Source organism: Schistocerca americana, chromosome 5 (assembly GCF_021461395.2).
Source record: "Schistocerca americana isolate TAMUIC-IGC-003095 chromosome 5, iqSchAmer2.1, whole genome shotgun sequence".
Lineage (NCBI taxonomy): Eukaryota > Metazoa > Arthropoda > Insecta > Orthoptera > Acrididae > Schistocerca > Schistocerca americana.
The window spans coordinates 164,728,617-164,750,188 of record NC_060123.1 but is presented as its reverse complement, the minus strand read 5'-3'; the positions used below and the strand labels follow the sequence as shown (position 1 = coordinate 164,750,188).

At 39.2% G+C, this 21,572-nt stretch overlaps 1 protein-coding gene across 1 annotated transcript in view; it reads right to left on the bottom strand.

Moving 5' to 3' along the window:
• LOC124616123 (zwei Ig domain protein zig-8-like) overlaps positions 1–21,572 on the bottom strand; it is a 282,641-nt gene that overhangs the window by 93,648 nt on the left and 167,421 nt on the right. The window contains exons 4-5 of the mRNA XM_047144389.1: positions 4,379–4,540; positions 435–569 (exon numbers count right to left, since the gene is read on the bottom strand). Coding sequence (XP_047000345.1) covers positions 435–569; positions 4,379–4,540 — 297 coding nt within the window. The remainder of the gene's footprint in view (positions 1–434; positions 570–4,378; positions 4,541–21,572) is intronic.

The following is a 21,572-nucleotide window of genomic DNA, read 5'->3' as shown; positions in this document are numbered from 1 at the left end:
TGTTCGTCATAACTTCTACACTAAAAACTCTCTGAGGAGCTCTAATGTTCAAAATCGAGCCAGAAGCCTTTCTCAATATTTTCGCTCCATCAACAGCAGTTTATGTTATCTTTCACAATTTGTAAACAATATATAGAAGTTTCAAATGTCTGTTCCTCACTAGTTTGTACGAAACATCTGAAAGAAACGAGGAAGCTAACCTACCTCCTCGTCCACTGAAGAATCTTACGGATCATATTTCAGGATGTATCTTACCACTTTTGGTTTTCATTTACGCTCCATTACGAGTCGTAGGAAACTTTGTATCCATCACAAATTAGCAGTTTTCAGAAGAATTAGTAACAATCGCCAAAACAGCAGTAGTGTAGGCCATTTACCAAGGAAGCTTTAACAGTATTATCTTTAGGAAAGAAGTAACAATTATTTCAACGTACATATTCTATGATGCAGACGAGAGAGATGGTGCTGCCTTCGCCGATGTGATACTCCCCGTTGCCTAGGATGAAGGCAGTCGGGTATATGATGTGCAGGTGGAAATACTGCGTGATCGTGCCTTTGCCAGTCGCCACCTGTTCAACAACAGGAAATCATTAATTATTGAACTGACAGAAGTTATGTAACTAGGACAGTGTATAAGTACATAGAAATGTACATCAAGACTAAAGCTAGTCTGTACTCTCATGTGACTGTTTTTGTGGACTCGTACATAATGGTAGAGACATAACATTTGAAAATTCGGAAGGTGAGCCCCACATGAACAAATATGGGGCAGTGCTGTAGCTAAGAAGCTTCGTATTTTACACTGCGTCTAAGTAGTACAGGAGTTTGCATTTAGGCGATAGTAAAGTGAAATTTGAAAACAATTGGTAATAAAAAATTTAGTTTAGAGCCTCACAGTTAGTTAGTAGCACATGTGTTACAGTAATTTCCTCTGATTATCCTTATCCAAATGTCACTTGTATTTATGACTTTTACCCGATAAAAATCATTTACGAAGAATCTAAACTGATCACGAACACCTTGACCAGCCACAGCTAACGATTATCGCAACATTGTGTCAGTATTTACACATTTTCACCAAACAAACCATACTTACTTAGAAACAACACCTTTTATTCAGATTACCAGTAGGTGTAATATTGTAAACCATTTATAAGTAGTCAGAAACAGCGACGTAGTTAGAAATAGTATCTCTCTGAATGAAAAAAAAAATTAACTTAGCCGCCCATTTGTATCACAACAACTTTCCACTGTAATACAGAGTTATCTTCTACCGAATGACGTCTACATAAACGCTCTCTGATAGCAAAAAGCCATTAAAACTTTGCGATTGCTAAACTGCCAGATATCTACTTTAGATGTAGGTGATACATATTTAGTTCAGGAAACTGCAAGTATGACTTGCACCAATGTCTGCTTACATCCTAATCAAATTCAGTCAAAAATGGAACCATTCATCACCGTAGTAAATTTAGCAAAGAGATGAAATACGGAAGGCAGCAATGAAACAAGTTGTCACAGAGACAATGCCGAGTAGAATTCTTGGGTAACACAGATGATATTAAAATTTATTAAACAGAAGGAGAAAATATAAAAGTGCTGCAAATAAAAGAGCTAAAATGAGATACAGGTTCCTAAAATATGAGACAGAGAAACAGAAAACTCCAACGCAGAAATCACTCCGTCAAAGGCTGTGTGGATACGAGCTAAGTGCCGCTTGTAGAAGAAGTAAAGAAACGGTAAGACGAAGTTGAAGCAGCTATAGGAACATTAGGAGCTCCAGTGGTAAACCAATGCTAGTAAATCAAGAGAAGGATGAAAATTACAATGGCTCCTAGACGGGCTTTATAAAGAAAAGAAGATTGAAGACAATGTTAGGGAAGGAGAAGAAGAAGTGGATGAAAATGAAATGAATAACGAGTTACTGCGAGAAGAATTTTACAGAGCACTTAATGACTTAACACGATACAGCGCACCTGGAAATGACATTTCCTGAGAATTATCAACACCTTTGGGATTACGAATCGTAATTAAATTATGAACAGCCGACCAATTGCAATGGATAAAGAAATTCTTAACCTAGGTTTCGACAAATATAAATTTGTCTTCTTCAGAAGGTAACAATTTTACATTAGTAAGGACTAACGTACCATCGCCGTTATCTATGAGTCGGTTGTGAGCTCTGCAAGATCCATGAGCTATTTTATATTAACGTGACAAACCCTATTTCTAGGGCTATATTCTATTTTTGACACATGGATCTATGCCGACAATTGTAATAACGGCGATGGTACATTAGTCCTTACTAATGTAAAATTGTTACCTTCTGAAGAAGACAACTTTATATTTGTCGAAACCTAGGTAGAGAATTTATTTATCCATTTCAACTGGTCGGCTGTTTATAATTTTATTACGTAAGACCGTTGCTGTTACGCAGCTGTGTTTAAAATATTACTAATCATGACAAAAATGTGGTCTGGATGTATCAGAGGGGCGAAATGTTACATGACTTCAAAAACAGTGTAGTAATTCCAATTCAGAACAAGCGGGCACTCATAAGCACACAAAACATCTGCAAAGTAATAAAAACCATTACTTACAGAAGAGTGTAAACAGTTTTGGAAACCGACGTCCGGTTAGATCAACTTGGCTTACAAAGATAGTTGGGGTACGTGAGGCAATACTGATCCTACAACTCTCTTTGAAGAACTACTGAAGATCGGAAACTTGCATTTATATAATTTGTAAAAAATAAGAAAGCATATGTCTGGGTTCACTCAAGTCCACCGTTTGCAATTTGTTGTTATTAGGGATAAAGTATACGGAGTGTAAAGCTCACCACAAATTATAAATAAATCAAGCAGACCAAGGCGATGAAATGGTGGGGGAGGGGGGGGGGGAGGAGAGGAGTGGGGAGTGTCAGCGTTAAAACAATTTATATTGACTACATGACTACAGTAAACAGGTGAAGGGCATTGATATGAGTTCGTTTACAATCATGGAACCTGAAAAATGTTACTAAATGTATTATCGACAGCAGCATGATAAACGCATAAGGACTGCGCGGATGGAACAGAAAGATATCAGTTACCTCAACCACGCTGCTTTTCACATGTTTGGGTACAAGTCCAGAGGGATACATGTGCATGAAATCAAAGGTTGAAGATACTGCCGACGAAGTATCCTACCGGTAGCAAGCAACACTATGAGGTATCGTTCAAGTCTGACAGCTGTAGTCAACTGAAGGCCCTGCCAACAGAACGACTTCACAAACGCAATATTTATGAATATTGTCTTGGAGGAGGGGTTCAGGGGCAGTTTCAGACTGACACGAACAGGAATGCCATTTGGAAAGAGGAAAAATACCACATCGGGAAGCAATACATTTGCTGGGACGAGAACAAAAAAATTCCCTGTGCATTTTAGTAGTCGTCAGAAATGTCCGACATAGAAGATCCCAAATGGGAAAATGTTATAAATTCACAAATGCACCAAACTTGCATTTACTGCGTCAGGCATCCTCTCCTCCGTGGGTTCTATTTGGCAACAATTGCACAATACCTACATGATTACATACTTGTAATATGTACGAGTACCTCAACATACACACACATCAGATTGCAGTGGTTGATAAAAATTGACTGGGCCACTGTTTCCACATGAATAACAATCCTGAATAACAATAAATTGCTGATAAGTGATAAATACTTAAAAAGCGAAAAATGAATTGGGCCTTGAAAACTAAACACCACATAGTTTCAGTATGCATCACCGCCAGTGCAAGAACTTTACACATATTCGTAGAAATATCGAACACGGATGAATAGTAATTTTGTTGCGATAAATGACACAAACATAGACTTTGGCATGGCGTGACGCATCCTATGGGGAAAGGTGATCTACACTGTCTCCACTTTTCGAAATTCGTAAGCCAATTATGAGGTACGGGTGAGAGAGGAGTCACACGATACGCCCAATCAAAGCGTCTCGAAACTTATTCTGAAATAAGAAGATAATACAGGAGTACAGGACTTCTAATCAGCCAGAGGGAGACGAACACATTCTACATTGCCATATGGGGCGGGTGAAAATCTTGTCAGTAGGTTGGCGTAATGAATGTTCGTTGACATAGTTCACCAATGGCTCGACTAGAACTTTGTATTCTTTGTTATCATTTGTTGGTGTTCGCGGTGCGTGTAAACAGCCCCGCCATCTGCTCTTGATGTGCATCCGCTATTCTTGTTTTATTTCGTAGTAATCATAATGTAGAAACTAAAGTGCAATATCTACTGTCATGTAGTGTAAAACATTTGCATAATTTTTATATAGCGGTGAAATAAGACAAGTGTTACGGTGGTATTAAAAAAGTTGGAGATACCTGGCACTCGTAAGTACCATTGTCCCTCTTCTGGACGTACTTGATGTGGAGGCTCCAGTCTTCGCCGTTGTTGGAGTGCGACGCCTGGAAGCGGTCGTCGTTGGTGTACGTGAAGAGGCCGGACGTGAGAATGTGCCAGTCACGTTTCCTCACCCACGACACCTGGAAATATTCACTGGCTCGAATACAATGGCATTGCAAGTGCGCATCAACGTCACATTGTTTTGTGTAGGATACAGCTACCAAACCAACACCGACACAGCTGAAAGCATAAAAATAATTTTGGTTCGGAGAGACCAGTTAAGATAGAGCACGATTACAAAGCTGTTTGAGTGGGCCATTTGACATGGAGCAGGATGTTCTTCGAAAATGTGATAATTGCTCTTTGCCTCAGCAGGAAATGCTCCAGTGAAGTTACAAATATTGCTGTTAACACTATCATAAACTTATATTCTGCAGATCTATTGTCTTTGTATAGACAGACCATGGTGATTATGCAATCATTTTTTCAGAGCCATATGCTATTAGTATAGTGACAGGCTTGTTTCCCTTTCCACGTTTCTTTCTTCTGCGATTAAGCGTAATTAATGGACCCAAGAAGACAATATGTATTTTTAAAAGTGATGACGCTTTCGGTGGTTTAACTATCATCTGGAGATGGCTGTGAAAGTAATTAAATCGTGAAGCCAATACGGCGCCGTAATAATTTTCGTTAATTTCAGTAACAGTCAACAACAGAAAAACCGAGATTTGCCATATAATCTGCACTTGACGTCAAAATTAGCACATGAAACGTATACACAACACTGTCGCACTGATAGACTTATTCGGACATTAAAATACATATTCAACGTATAAAATTTTTTCTAGCCTGTACAGCCTCTTTCTTCCAATTGCTGTTGCCGATAGCGTGGCTGTGCATAACGTATTTTACTTGAAGATTTTACAATAATAATGTTCTGGGCGATGCAACAGTGTTTTACACTACTAATTGCATTTACAGTACTATTTGAGGCAATCTCTGTCTGCAGTTACTGACTGTAACAAAAATATCTGCACAGACGTGTCACTGAATTAAAAATAAATTACAGCGCCGTACAGGTTCCACGTTTCAACTTCTGTCACATACAGCGTAAGCTAGGTATGGTAGTTAAACTCCTAAAACTGGTCATCAATGCGTAAACATTTTTAACGTTAAATACAACTGACGCAATACATAGAAATTTTTTGAAAATTCTGAAACGTTTTATATGAAGTTCTCAAAATTTTTATAATTTATTTGACTATCGGCTTAGGATGACTTTCCTCTGTTATGGAGATGTCTCATATATTCAGCACAATGTGTATTTATATTAATCAGCAGGGGTACTTGGCTTCGCTCAGAGAGTTAATGTGTGATTGTGTGGTACTTGAAATAAAAGGGTAAATTTATTTATTGGAAACATATTCTAACTATTTACAATATATCTTAAACCATAAGAGGTAAAAAAATTTTAATGAAAACAAGTTGCAACTATTTATGATACTTGTTTATAAAAAAAAAATCATTTTGTTCCCCGAGGTACATACACAGTAATTTTTCGAATATCCTACTCGATAACAAGCTACGTACCTTGCAAGTTTCTTAGGAGAGCTTCCGTAAAGTTTGCAAGGTAGGAGACGAGGTACAGGCAGAAGTAAAGCTGCGTGGACGGAGCGTGAGTCGTGCTTCGGTAGCTCAAATGGTAGAGCACTTGCCCGCGAAAGGCAAAGGTCCCGAGTTCGAGTCTCTGTCCGGCACACAGTTTACATCTGCCAGGAAGTTATTCAATAGCTGTTAGGCGATCATCATTGGTCCATTACACAGTTTTGAAGAGTTGAGATTTCTGAGTAGCATGATCGGAGATCCTATTTTAAGTCCAAGACAGTGTAATGGAATTCCCGGTACTTGCAAGGAGCTTAGAAATTCCGTAGGAAGGTTCACACTTTCTTCAACGTTTACGATCGTGTCTAACGATTTGTGTATTCTCTCTTCAACGCGAACTTTCTTTTGAATATTAAAGTTGATAGCGTCGACAATGTTATTTTTAGTTGCTATAATTGCCGTTTCAATTGGCCGGTCTGGACTTGTATAATTGTGAACAATGTTGGATATACTTGGTCCATGAATTCACTTTCAGCAGTGGCTGTGTTGCAGAAATTAGTGTTGAGGCTAATGTGACAGGTCGTCTAGTCATTAGAATATGTTCCATCACCTTTTCGTAAAAGCAGTTCAGCAAATTATGGTGTTGTTTCGTCTTTCGACTGATAAACTCTCATATTTTTTGTTAGTGGCATATTTGTATGTGTGGCTAGAGATGTGATTTTTTTAGCAAGCAATGATTTCGTCTGCAGGAGTTACTAGGGGAAACTGAGAGTGTTTGTCGAAAATCTCCTGTGAGAGTATGGGTAGAGCGCCTATCATCACTTCAGAGTGTCCTCGCAGGTCTTGTAATGTTCTGTCAGCTGCTTCGAGTGATTTTTTATGTGCCATTGTAGATTCGCCCCAGAAGATAATATTAGAAGTTCAGCCCTTCCAGATGCTTCGCGCTCTTCGTCTGTTCCGTTTTTTAACAGATCCTTTTGTTTTCGCTGTTTTGCTTCAGAACTGGCAAGATCTCCTCCTCTTTTACGTTTGAGCGTTGTCTATAATATAAATCCAATCAACTGTTTATTGAAAAATACACTAAGTAAAATTTATACATTTTTCACACTCCAATTTATATTCAGTAACTGTATCACTTTGACCACTCACATTTCACTGTTTGTTCGTACGGCATTCACTCACGGCTCTACTTTTTCGGTTCTATACTTACTCACTGGTAAGAAAGAGACGTCAGAATTCACGAGGCAACTTGGTTTATATACCCCTACCAATGGGCAGCCCCATCACCCAATTCCAGAACATAACAAAAAGGCTTCGAATGGTCCACAATGTTCCAGAACATTCGACAACATTAGAGAAAGTTCTTGAACGTTCCACAATGATCTGAGAACTTCTGGGAAGTTCTCAAACATTCTGGAATCTTGCCGAATGTTTCAGACTATTCCCGAACATCCAGAACATCTCGGATCATTGTGGAACATTCCGGAACATCCAGAAATGTTTCGGAATTTTCTCGGATACTCTGGAATGTTCTCGAATAATCTCGAATGTTCTAGAAGTTTCCAGAGGGCGAAACGTCCCAGACTTTATATCTTTTCCGTTAGGTAAAAACGGAAACTTTCTTCATAGATGGGGAACTGAGGGCTACGCTATATAATTCCATTGATCGTACCGGAACTCGTTTCTGCGTTTTAGCGGAATGCACATTGTACACTTACTTTTGTAATATATATTTATAAATTCTTAATTTAGGTCCAATTTTAGCACTTCACTCCTTGTGGTTGTATAAAAGATGTTTTGCTTGTTATGTGTATTAAGTTGAGTCACTTTCCTTGGTACGTCTCGCAGTGTAACTCTCTTTAGGAGCCTCGCACTATTACAACTTTTGATTATGTATTTTACTCTTTCTCCCCTTCTCCATGAACATTCTCAAACCGAGAAGCGTGGTTGATGCCGTACCCACGTGTACTTGTGCGTGTGTGTGTGTGTACCATTGCTTTCTAACGTATGTTGTGAGGATAATGAAAGACTCAATATATGTCAAAACCTCATCGAGACTGCTCGAATTAAGGAAGGGTTATATGTTCTGGTCTATTAAAGCAAGACTGATCTCAGATTTCGAATTGTGTTATGGCTCTAGAAGTTCACTGAAATCAAAGTAAGCGAACATTTTGAAGTACGAGATTATAATCAAAAGAAACTGTAAATGTGAATAAATCTGAAATATCTTCGTCTACAGAACAGATTCCAAATGAACTCAAATGCGTGAGCGTTCGATGCTGTAACCGCTGTTCACACCGTTTATGCATCTCGTTCTCCATGAGGATGCATAGGAGCTCCGCCGTCGTTTCGACGGAACCCAGCGAAACCCCTGAAGCAGTGTGCTGTCCAAGCACTGCTGCTGAACGGATCCGTTTTGTGGAACTAGGTCACAGCGTGGGGACGCAGATGAAGGTCGACAGTAGTTGAATACGCACACAATGGCCTCTACCCCTCACATCTCTCCCAAAAGAGAACCTCTGTGAATCAGACTGTTAGAGAATTCTATGGTACTCCCAACAGTTCTAATTGCTTCATTAAACAAAAATACACAACACAGAAAATGACGATCCTTTTAAACAGAAGATATTGAGAACTACGTAGCAGAACCACACACCCTATAGTTCTACGAGGATAATCATTGTAAGACAGACGAGGCATTCTCTGAATAGTACTCTGGAGATACCAAAGTCATATGATGACTTCTCAGGCGTTGCTTGCGCTGCCATACTCTGCCTATGGATGTATGCGTCTTCTCTTGTGTATGACACCGACTAAAACTGAAAACATTATGTTTCCAAGGCAACAAAACGAATTTAAAATTAATTTTTTTACCCTTCTACTATGAGTGTAGCACAGAAAAGACACTACTATACAGCGAGTGATGTCACGTGATTCAGGCGAACAGGTGTACATCGTGGACGACATTTGTACAGCGTTGTATGTTGTCGCTTTGAACCACATGCTAAATTATTGTCTAAGTACTAAGAGCGATGACCGACTGCCTTGATCCATTTTACAAACCACTAACGGGTGAAGTTATATAAACGTAAGGCATGTTTCTTTCACTTGCAAAGGCTCTGTGGTAATTAAATTACTTCTTAAACAATTGCTGACGTCTATATATTCATAAAATTTAAGTTTTAATAGTAGCGTTACGATAGAGGAGAGGTAATACAGGCACCGTTTTAGTTTTGAAGTTAAAGAAACGTCCTTTTGGAATAATTCTTAATTTATTACCTTCCTAAAAACTATAACAAGTTAACTGAAAAATGTAAGGCAAAACACTGATTAATATTTTATATTCTAAGACTAAAGTTTAGGAAAATAATTGTAAAAATGGTTTGAAAAGACTGGGTTCCCCCAACCCCCACCAAAAATTAATTTAATTGTTTTAACGAAGTTGGATAAAACATTATAAAGTGGTAGACTAGTCTAACAGAGCAACCTGCGTGTTGACGGGTTTTAAATGAATAACAAATAAAGAGTTATTGAAAGAAGTCGCAAGCATAAGTTACTGTTTCAGCCTTGGCATATAACATATTTAACCCACTGTTCTCCTACAGTCGTAGGTTCGAATCCTGCCTCAGGAATGGATGTGTTTGACGTCCTTCGGTTAGTTAGGTTTAAGTTGTTCTAAGTCTAGGGGACTGATGACTTCAGATCTTATATCCCATAGTGCTCAGAGCCATTTCAACAACTGTTCTCCGCAAGTGTCTTCGCATAACTTTTCTTTACAAAACACGCAGATTGCATGTTTAGAGTCTGATGCATCCACATCTTGAATATCGGTTATTAGCTCTGTCACAATGGGAAAGGTCGCAAGAATCCTATGAGTTTGATGAAGATTCTGATCGTTCGTGATTGCATTATCTTTTTCTGAAGGCCCGAGCCGGCCTCCAACCCTTGAAATACTCAATGAAATATTCTGAACAGAACTATTTTCAAGGGACTTGGAAAACGATACTTACATGGTGTTCCGCTTTACTGCCTTGTTTACCCGACTGATGATTCTGTTCTTAATATTGGGATCAGTAAGTACGTCGGACAGAGGAACCGAATACTAAGCAAGGTGGAAAGTATCACATGTTACCTACAGACGAGGACGATTAAACACGTGCTTCTACAAGTAGCTTCGGGTTCTACTTTCGTGATACCACTGAGAAATTATTTTGAACTAACCATAGAGATTCGAAAAGAAAACGATTTCAGAAAGGCTTGTGGTCCATAATAAACACCGATTTTCAGAATAACCTACACAGTGCGGCCATACTGTCTGAAGAACAGGATCCACTCTTCACTGCTAACTTCTGTCAACAAGCGGCAATGTTCACAGTCCTTGTTGCCATTCTGCAGAACCACCCGTACCCCTCTGTGTGACGAGCAAACATGTTTACATGTGTAACTGTTTTTACACCTTCTGCCGAGCGTGGTGGAGCAGTGGTTGGTATACTGGACTCGCTTTCGGTTTGACGACGGTTGAAATCCGGGCCCGGGCATCCCGTTTACAGTTTTCTGTGATTTCCCTTAATCGCTCTAGGTGAATGCCAGGATGGTTCCTTTGAAAAGGCATGGCCGATTTCCTTCCCCATCCTTGACACAATCCAGCTCGTGCTCCGTCTCTACTGACCTTGATGTCGACGGGACGTTATACTCAATCATCAATCCCTCCTATTACATCTCATCTTCATTTTTTCTTCACTTCTTAGGTTTGCCATTAGCTATTTTTGAAGCCGTTAAGTCAAGGGATGAGCAAGAGTGGAGAACTGGGTTACACTTACTGCCCATGTAATCAAGCAAAGCTACCAACTATACGTCTCCAAAACTACGTCACTTTCCAGTTGCTTAGTACCAACTAAGTTAAATTGATAGTGTTACTGTCCATGATTTACTTTTTTATAGAATCCTGGCATTCAGGACTAGAGTTGTAGAAATTCATTGTGTGGGCTACTATTAATTTTTGCACAGTAACAGGAAAACTGAAAATGTTGTAGCAGGTTTTATGCTTTCAATCACAACTAAACTGCCAAAGCTTTGATTTTCTTTGTTTAAAAGCCACCGCAAGTCGAGCAATGAACGTGCAGATGACGTTATGAATAACGACCAACAACAAAAAAATTAAAAAATTAAGAAAAAGGGAAAGAAAATATGCCGGAAATAAGAGCAACAAATGTAAAAACCGTGCTGTCACTTCAAGTATATAAGAATAGAGATAAAACAATTGATGGTTTTCTCATCAAGGCAGTCTCACAATCCTATTTTCTTTTTTTATGCAAACACGCACCAATGGAAGTGTTTCAAGAAAAAAATTGTTCTGAGTACAGAGACTATAAAACAAGAGAAAGTCTTATAATACAGGCAGAGTGAAAGCAACAAAAGAAGATTTTTGGTAACCACAGTTTTCCTGTTTCCTACAGCAAGTTAAATATTTGCTCGCAATTGTGACTGTTTATCTGACAGCTGATAGAACTAGTACGAGGGATAGCCCCAAAGGTTCACATTTTTGAAGTTTGTAAATGCAATTGATTTGAACCAAAGCAAGATGTCCAATTCATTGACACCTCAAAAAAGTTACTTAATTAGTATTTCGTTTGTTTTCAGCCACGTGTCGGATGTGCTGGTACCCACTGAACTCCCCGAGTCAGAGCCGCTAGAGGACTCTGAGAAAAAATTCATATGTAGCTTTAAAATGGTGTATCAGGCGCTAACTCTTTCTGACATTTCATGGGCAACCATGCTTAAACAGTCGCTGCAGAGTAGATGAAAATGTACTGTAACGATGCAGTTGTTGGGTGGCGCCGATGCTTCCTGTGTGCTCCAACTAGTCTGAATGATGGAGAACATGTCTGTGATGAACCGGGGGTCGGAACCGAGTTGAAAGTCCTGGGGCTCAAAGATGGACCGAACCAAACACTGTAGGTTGGGAGAAAAGTGAATACAGTTTCCAATATCTTGTGCGACTTTCTGAACTCGACAAAATTTGCCGCGTGAAGTGTTCCGCAACTATTCAGTGTCATTCGAAAAGCATACCGAACTGTAGCAGCGGAAGTGGTGGAGCTGTGTTTGCCAATCCAGATGACTTTCTAGCCACGGAATTACGATAGATGAATGCCGTGTGTAGCCTCATAGCACTAGGCAAAGGAGCGAAGCAAGCAGTGCCAGCACCTAGGTTCCTAGGTTCACCAAAAAAGCGAAGTCACGATCATCGTGCAGTAAGCTGATACCGAATGGCTTTTTGTGACCGCCATGGTGTCATGCTAACTGACTATACTCGTAAGGGTCACATGAGTATACTATAAATTTTTTAAGAGGTTGTACAAGGCTGTCAAGATGCGCTGTCAAGATGATGTGAAAAGCTGTCGAAGGTCTGTCTTCGCTCCACGACAAGGCCCCAACTCGTTCTGCGCCACACGCGTCAGGATAGAGTGCTTCTTTCGGCTATCAAATTTTGCTTTCCCCTCGTATTCTCCTAGGGACATTTTCCTTTCCTCAGAATAACAAATCATTACGTGGGAAGCATTTCCTCAATGACAACGTGGTGTTTCTGGAGGTGGAACGTTTTCTTAACAAACAATATGCAGACTTATACAAACGAGATCTCTGCCCAGAAGTCCCCTGTTGCTAAAACTGTCTTGTTGTAGTGTGAAAATATGGAGAACTAACGTTATCACCAGTTACTATGGAATGCTCGCAGCTTGATTTTTTTCTATGTTTTAATTAAAACTTTAAATTACTCTCACATGCCTTGAATTTCCTTGAATCGACAGATACGGACCTATACACTTCTGTCATTTATTTGATTTGAAATATTTGAGACTGTTTGCAAAAATATTTGGATTTATGGTACTGCTGATTATGTGTCGTAATTTTCTAGAAAATTAATGTGTCTGCTTTCAGCAGCTGTGAATATTCTGACCCATATGTGTTGTTGGAGAATGACGTATTTCGTTCCCTTCATAAGTGCGGGAACTGTCAAAGGCTGGATTTTGCACTGACATTTTCTAAGGTATTTACAGTTTATTATTGCAAATGTTCCACTGTTCATTTCCACTCTGAAAGTTTAATTGCTAAATAATTAACATGTGAATTTTTTTCATGTTTCTGAACAAAATTCCCACTTTGTAAGCAACGTCGGCATCACATATTGAAATAACATATGCTGCATTGTGTCTGCATGTGTTGTCATCATACTTTCATGTGCTACTTTTTTGTAGCTTCATGTTTACTATTATACCTTCTCTCTGTTATGCTGTGTCCATGTCCACTGACTGTACTTTCGGACGTCGCACCCTTTGCAGGGATCTAATGGGTCAATAATACAGCTTCTCTTTTTTCACGTACTGGAGAATATGTACGAATAAGAGGGTCTCCTACTTGTATGTGGGATCAATGCAGAATGCGAAACAATTGCTTCTTTATCAGCATTAATATTGGTAATGTTTGGTGATAGTACACCCTTATCAGTTAGCTTATCAGTCACGTAGTGTTGTGTATAAATTGAGGCCACTGTATTTCTTCTCAGCCGCAAACGTTAGTGGGTGTAGATAAGATCACGAGCAGTATGACTCATTTTTGTTTCATCTTAGTTATAAGTAATGATTCCGACTTCTGTACAGTTGGATGACAAATGTCGACAAACGGTTGGCCAAGTGGCATGTGGTAGTTCTTGTTATGATATGAATACTGTATATATAATTTTCTCTACGTGTCAAGCTTACCATTCTCTCGTATCGATTTTGGTATTCTCCCTGAAAAAAGCATCCTTTTCTCTTCAGTCTTCGGATTTTAAGTTATCTGAACACATATAATTGCTATTTCTAGCAATGAAAATACGTTTTCCTCTTTGTATTATAACTTACCGATAGGAATAAGTGAATATCACAATGATAATGTTTAAAGGCCTTTTGTGACATAAATCTAAACACAAGAAATTTTAAAATTTTTGACGTGCGGATCATTCTTACATTCAGCAGCATGTATTGCACTTCAAAATCGTTTTCAGGGTATTAAATTTAATATTTCTGTTATTAAATTACGTATTTCAGTTTGAATACGATATTTAAATCTAATATTGCCTTAGTCTTGTGTTTATTAGTAGTTTTTGATTGAGTTTTCGAAGTATTGTAGAAGCAAACAAAGCAAACATCATGTTGTTGCTAAATTATTTGTAAACCTAAACATCACTTAGGCATTGAGCCTTAGGCATGTTCCGACTGGCCCACTGCTGCTAGTAAGACAATACGAAAAGCGGTGTATGATCGTGGGTCATGTGATCACCATGTCGCCAATTGTTCCAGGCGTTATTGCCAACAGAAGAGTAGTGACGATTCATTTTGCTCCTGATTTGACCTCACGGGGCTGGGTGGATACAGTTTCACATTTCCCTACTTCAGAAAAATACGAGAAGTACGAGGAGGTACCGGGAATGGAAACCAGGTCTTTCACTACGGAATGTAGCTTAGCTAACCATCCGGTTACACAGGTGGTCATTAAATCACTTGTTTCAGTTTACACACACGTTCAAATGTAATACTGCCTCACACTTCAATATTGTGTTTATCAGATCTCTTTTGCCGAATTCCTGTAGTATATGAAAAATAGCAGCTTCCACGTTCTTTTATGGAAAATGAAATGTAGTGAACTTCATTCGTAATAGGTGGGCCATCATAACAGAGACCTGTCGTTTATTATTCTCAAAATAGCCTTAGTGCAACTACTCCATTTCTGGGTGAGTTGTTGCTGGTGGTATAGATTGGAGTACTTGTTGTCATGCCTCAGCCGTAAATCTTATCTCTCTAGCTAGAACTTGGTGTGGCACTGAACTAGCAAACTAGTGGAGCAGATTACAAATCCTCACCCTGCTTTCAATATTTGCATTTTTCCATTAGTTGCTCTCGAATCTCACGAGCGGAATATTGATATGGTTTGCTTTTGAAAGACATCACCGGTTTCATTCCACGGCCATTTGCAGTTTAGTATTTTCCCCATTTCTAATGTACTCGTCGTCGATGGGTGTGTACCCCAGATTTGCTGCTTTCCTCCACCATTCACTAAGAGCATATAGTAGATGTACATATAATCTACGGGCTTAATTCAAATTAACATTCATTATGCACTTGACTATTAACACGTGACGATCAAGAGAATGCTTTCTTGTTTTCATATAGGGAAATGAAGAGTTTTACCGTTGCACATCAAACAGGCTGTGGGCGTATTGTGGCCACCTGAATGTAGATGGCAATTGCTCTGGCCTGCACGTTTCTGTAGCTATCCGAAGCGGGACACTATTTAGCAGTTAAATGTTTGGCCTGTTAAATGTTTGACGGGCTGAATTAATGCCTGTGCGCTAACATCTGTTTTATCGTGTAACACACTGCGTAATGTTGTCTCGTTACGTAGTGTTACGAGCTGTGCTTTAGTATGTTCTGTAAATTGTTTTATGTTCGCCTGTATTGTGGTTGGGTGCTCTCTTGTTGGAAATGCTCTGTCAGTGCCTAGTGGTGTACTGCCAGTTGCCCCAGTTAAAGCACCAGTTATTCCATTGTATGGGGGTTGTATTATATCTACAGACACGTGTGGCAGTAACTTTTGCCGATTTCGGAAACATTATGCTAAGTTACATGTACTTTTTAAGACTCATTGTGTGAGCTCACGTGTGTACGAAGGTAGATAAATTATCGGACTTTTGGTACTAGAACTGGAATGTGTAATGGGAGCCACTTCTACTGTGTCACTATTAACTTGGGAATATATACAATGAAGCGTACAAGAGAGTTTCGAATTATTACTGTGTATTCGGTAGAATCGGTCATTACGTGGAATAAATTTGCTTTATTTGCCTTTACTAACTTGTCTCTCTGTGAGCGAGTAGTAAATATTCACCTAATATGCATCCTCACGATTAATAACCTGTGTGCTCTTATAGCGGACTGACTTCCTGCAGGCATGTACATCGGCGCTAGAGTGGACTTAACACCTTAACATTGGCATGTAATTACTTTTATATGTATGTTGTTGTGAAAACTGTTTATTGGTTCAAATGGCTCTGAGCACTATGGGACTTAACATATATGGTCATCAGTCCCCTAGAACTTAGAACTACTTAAAGCTAACTAACCTAAGGACAGCACATACCACCCAGTCATCACGAGGCAGAGAAAATCCCTGACCCCGCCGGGAATCGAAAACAGTTTATTCTTTTAAATTGTTGTGTTGCTTCTGTTTTTTTATTACACACTCCTACATCCAAACGCTAAATGATTAAATAACCTGATTCGCTGACAGCGCTCTTTCCTTCTTCAATAATTAACAGTAAAGTATATGAGAATGCAGGATTTCTCGGCAAATCTCGATGATAAAATCTTCTCGGGTTGACAGCGGAGTCAATGTGTTGTTTCCCAACAACGTTTCAGCAAGCTTCTTACTTGCCATCTGCAGGCTAAGTCTTCGCCTGAAGATGGCAAGTAAGAAACCTGCTGAAATGTTGCTGGAAACAACACATTGACTCGGCTGTCAACCCGAGAAGATTTTATCAAAAGTAAAGTACGTTTAATTTGTTGCTGTGCACACGAGATCATTGTAGTTCATTGCAAGCCGGCAGACTTATTCTGTAATGACTAAACTAATTCCGTCTACACCTGAAGGATACTTCCTGAAAATATTCTCACACGGTGTGGAGGCCGAGGGTTGGTGAACTGTCATGAGACACGTGCTGGTGCCATGCGTGGTGACATAGGTGAACAGTCTCATGCATATGACCTCACGTTAGAATCCTAATTCGTTTGCTAGTCTGAGAGAACGACAGACGTCTGTCTTCGCCACATAATGCCCCACACACTATGGTATCTTCACTTTTTGCCTGAATAATGCCCTCCTGGGAAGTGCATTACACCACTTTAGATAGTTTTCGATACACTCGTACTGTAGCATCAGCATGTACCAAAGCATACCATGGCTCTTCAGTACAGACAACTATTTTCCAAGTTTAGATAACACATTCGCACTGTTGCTCCACGCAAATCTTCATGTCCCCAGCCGTGCAGTGAGTAGAGATATGCTGACCTTTTAACCAGAGAAAGATAAATTTATTATTGTTGTACTACCTAGTAATGGCATAATTATACTTCATCATTTTCAGCCAAGACTGTAACTGTGACTTGATTGAGGTAACTTAAATTTACAATGAGCAGGAATTAAACAGCTCAGTTCACCTCTTTCACTAAGATCACTTATTATGGCTTCAGGAATCAGTTATTTCATTTTGAAAAGTAATAAAATGAAAACTACGTAATTTCGTTGTCATAAAAAGATATTGTGATGGTTTTGATAACATTGGACGCGAAGCCAGATATTGAAATATTTATGTCGTGCAGCACGAATTTAAACAATATTGTCAAAAGGCAGTTTTGTCATTAAATAAACCCTAACCTTTTTTGTTAATTTTTAATACAGAACTATAAACTATAGTAATCAGGTAGTATTAATCAATATTTGTAGTGGGAAAAAGATTCTCAATGATCGGAATACTAGTCACAATTAATAGGTGCCAATTAAATTGTCAATTTTTTGAAAATAAATTGCAAATCGTTTGTCAAACATGAAAATATTTGTCATCACGTGAAAATAATGTTACGTAATTGTAATTTAAAATTTATCGTTTAAAACGCCTCAGTTATAAGAATTGTTACCAAAAGACATATAAGACAAGCCAAAGTGCAGTCAATCTGCAGCTCGAAGTAGTTTCACTGGAAATCCGTTCGTGAATGTTTGAGCGGCGTATATAATGACGAACATAAACGAAAATATAGATTACAGAAAATATTTCATTTTATTGGGAAAGTAATCAAGGTACAACGAAAAACATTTGCAGCAGTGTAAGACCGCTGAAGAAAACGATATTATGGAATGGACCACAATGGCAATCACCAGGTTGAACAAGAGTAACAGTAAATTATTTATTTCTACTAACCATTTTTATGATATTATACAAAGAATATGTTAAACTTTAATGTTCAACGTAGCGTGCGGAATTAAGTAAAGTGACATGAGAAGATACAGTCTACATCTCACACCAAGGAGGTGATACCGGGTGGTATGGTTGCTCACCAGTTCTTGCTGTCCAGCACGGATATAGCAAGTGACCTGCTGTAGTGTGAGCCATATATCTACGGTTACGTATCGTGGCGTCAACGTCGATACGTGACATTACCATGTTCTTTCGACTGGCTGTATACTCATAAAATCAGTGTACTCATGTGTGTCATGTGAATAACCCAGTGCCCACACAACGTCGGATTACCCCAAGCTCCGGGCATCCACTCTCTGCCTATGACGAAATGCTAAAGATCCGCGTGTCTCGTCCACGACATTGACCAGTACAAGACAAGAAGCCGATTCAGTTACATGACACGCTAATTGCACTATACGCAGTGTACACAGGTACGGTCTCTCTACAACATGGCTATCTCTTAATTCAGTTACCACTTGCGAACTTTGTTCAATTTGTATGAAAATAATGGATTAGTTTACATTCGTGTTTAATTTTATCGTTCTTAATATTAAATTTCTGAGAATTTACTTCGCCGTCTTCCGTTGCTAAATTTATTCGTTTTCACTACTCTGTAATAATTTCATTCTCCTCTGGTTCCTTTGTTATCTGTACGTCCTTACAATTCTGGTACGTTTCCTTTCTTTTTTCGTAAGATGGTTCCCTTCTTATGCTGATCTATTCTATACGAACGTGGCTCGTGGTTTCTACCCTATCGTAGGCTGCGCTCATATTTCATGTAACCGTGCGCGCAACTCTCACTACTTACTCGCATGCGCAGTCCTCTAGCTCGTTAGTAAAGAAGGTCGGCCACATCCAGGATTGAATAAAGCGAAGGTTTAACGACCGTGTGACAGTGGCTGGTTACCCTGTCATCCTGAGTGTGATTTTTAGGCGGTTGGTCAATCTAGATTACGCAAATCCTGCGGAGGTCCCCATTATCCCACTCAACAAATACGACACAGAGACATAAAATACGATGTGATACTGTAAAAAGTTTACAATGTTGACTGACGGGTGGTACACACGACCTTCCCTCCTGTACGTATTTTATTAATGCGCCGACATCAAGGGCATCGAACCGAGAAGCTAAATGTAAACAGAATTTGCCAAAACTTGATTACAGTAGAGCCCCTACTTGACTGGGCAAACGCTGACGAAAAGAAGCAGTTCATGGAACTCTTGTTAGGTGGCACTACTTAATTTGATGATCCAAAGCGTTAGGACCAATGCATTAAACCGTGTACGTCTTTCTTTCGAATCCAATACGGCAACGATTGTGTGTTGCATGGTTTCGACAAATCTGGCTATGCTCCCAGAAATACATCATGGCAGCAGTTGAGTAGCCCAGGTGCAAAACCCGCTCACTGGATGATTAGCAAAACTGAGGTAATACAAAAATCTCGTCACATCCAAACTATTTTTTTAAAACTAAGTAAAGAAATAACTAATTACTATTTATTTAATGGCTGAAATCTGCGATTAAGTTCTACGCGTCAAAAACTTAATTGAAATAATGGTTAGCAGTTTTTGCACCATATTTATGTGCTTAGCAAGTTTTGCAAGCTTATCGATCCAATTACAATAAAAATATCGGTTGCAAGACCCGCTATTCGGTAATATGTTAGAAATGACTGAGGAGTTCAACTTAATTATTGTGAATGTAAATGAAATGCGTTTTATTTCAAAGAATACCTGTAAATCCTACAAAATTGGTATATAAAAATAGGAAGATGACATTATTTTGCCAGGAAAAACTGACTCATTTAACGTGAAAAAGTGAACAGAAATGAATGTTCAACATTTGTTTGAAAAAAAAAAAAAATATCACCACCGCCATTTCGACATCACAAAATATAGAAAAGAAAATATGTTACAAATTGCATCTCAGTAAAACATCAATAAAATTTTAGGAAATGATAAATCCAGCGGAAAGTTGCATCTTAGTTAAAACATTTATACGAAATTCTGGAAAATGAAACTGGTTAAAAACTGTTTTTGAGTGACATCGACCTCAACACTGTCCATAAGCTCGGAATCGTTTCCGGTTTCTTCCTAGTTCTGTTTGTTGACAGTGGCAGGAGCACTCTAGGAGTGCCTTCCTCCTTGTCTAATAACTGAATGTAGAATCTGAGTCGTCGGTTACCGAGGCTTCAGCAAAGTGGAGCTCCAAAAGCTTTTTGACGTGAGTTTTGCTTCTGAAAGTTCTACACCTGCTATGATTGGTGTTGGGCCGTTTCCTTTGCTGAACTTTCTGTCTCTCTTCAGAATATTTTTCCCCTCTCCAGCTTCAAAACTGTGGAAAGTTTCTCGACGAACTAGACTAATGTTTTTGTTTTTGCTTTCGTGAAAACGATTTTTTTGGCTTCACGAATCCCGAAATGCCAGTCGCCTTCACTAAGCCATCAGTTTATGTCATAACTCTTAGCGTCTACACAGTTTTCATTGCATATCATTGCTTTAATAATAATCGTACTTTTCATATCCTTACCTTCTGTTTGGGAAACATTTCTTTTCCAGTAATCAGGACGCCGCTTCGTCTCCAGGGGGAGATCGTCACCCTCGGGATAGTTCCGGCCGTTTTCAACTTCTGCTACAGATTCGATTTCTTGCAGAATTAGTACTATTTCAATTAGTCCAACTTCGTTTGTACAATCTTCTGCATTTGAACCGTACACGGAATCATACATTTTCTTCAAAAAAAAAAAAAAAAAAAAAAAAAAAAAAAACCTCACGCAAATACGTCAATACACAAGCCGCTCATCAGCTGAACTGTGCTTACCGGCGTATGTTCCGTCAACACATCGTCAGCAAGAGCTTCACTGTTGCGTACGCGTTTGGTGAGGGCGCAGGAATCCTAACATTGGATAAGAAAAATATCCATTATAATTATAAGGAACTGAAATTTAGCTTCGAGTGTCTACACTGGTAGTCTGGTGTAATTTGGCGTGCTTTTCATAGGGACATGGCACAACAACGGCCACGTCTGATGAATATGGAAGGTCTTGCAAAAGTTGGACATTTCGCGGGATTTTCACCCGATGACAATGTGCAGCTATCGGCCTTTGCCAACGAATACGATTTTCTACAGCCATTTTCAGCGGATTATGTTTTACACCATGAATCCTATTCCAACGTAAAGGCGCTGAAAAAATGCATACACCAGTGGGCTCAACTGAAAATCGACAAAGAACGCACTTATCGGCTTTTGCATCTGGGCCTCTCAGTTGTCCACACAGAGCTCATGCAATTCCTGTCAATACGGGCCAGTGGTTTGAGGGCACAGAGATGGCTTCCGGCATGGTCACAAAACGGTTCAGGTCAGAGGAATTAGTTGGTCACATCTTATATGTGAATTCCCTATCATACTGTTAAAATCACTGTCGCTAGATTCTGGTCTTCTAACAGCGGTACTGTCAGTAGATGCCATCGCCTTTGGGGATGACATCAACCATGTAGGAGTGCAAGTGATCCGTACGAGTTTT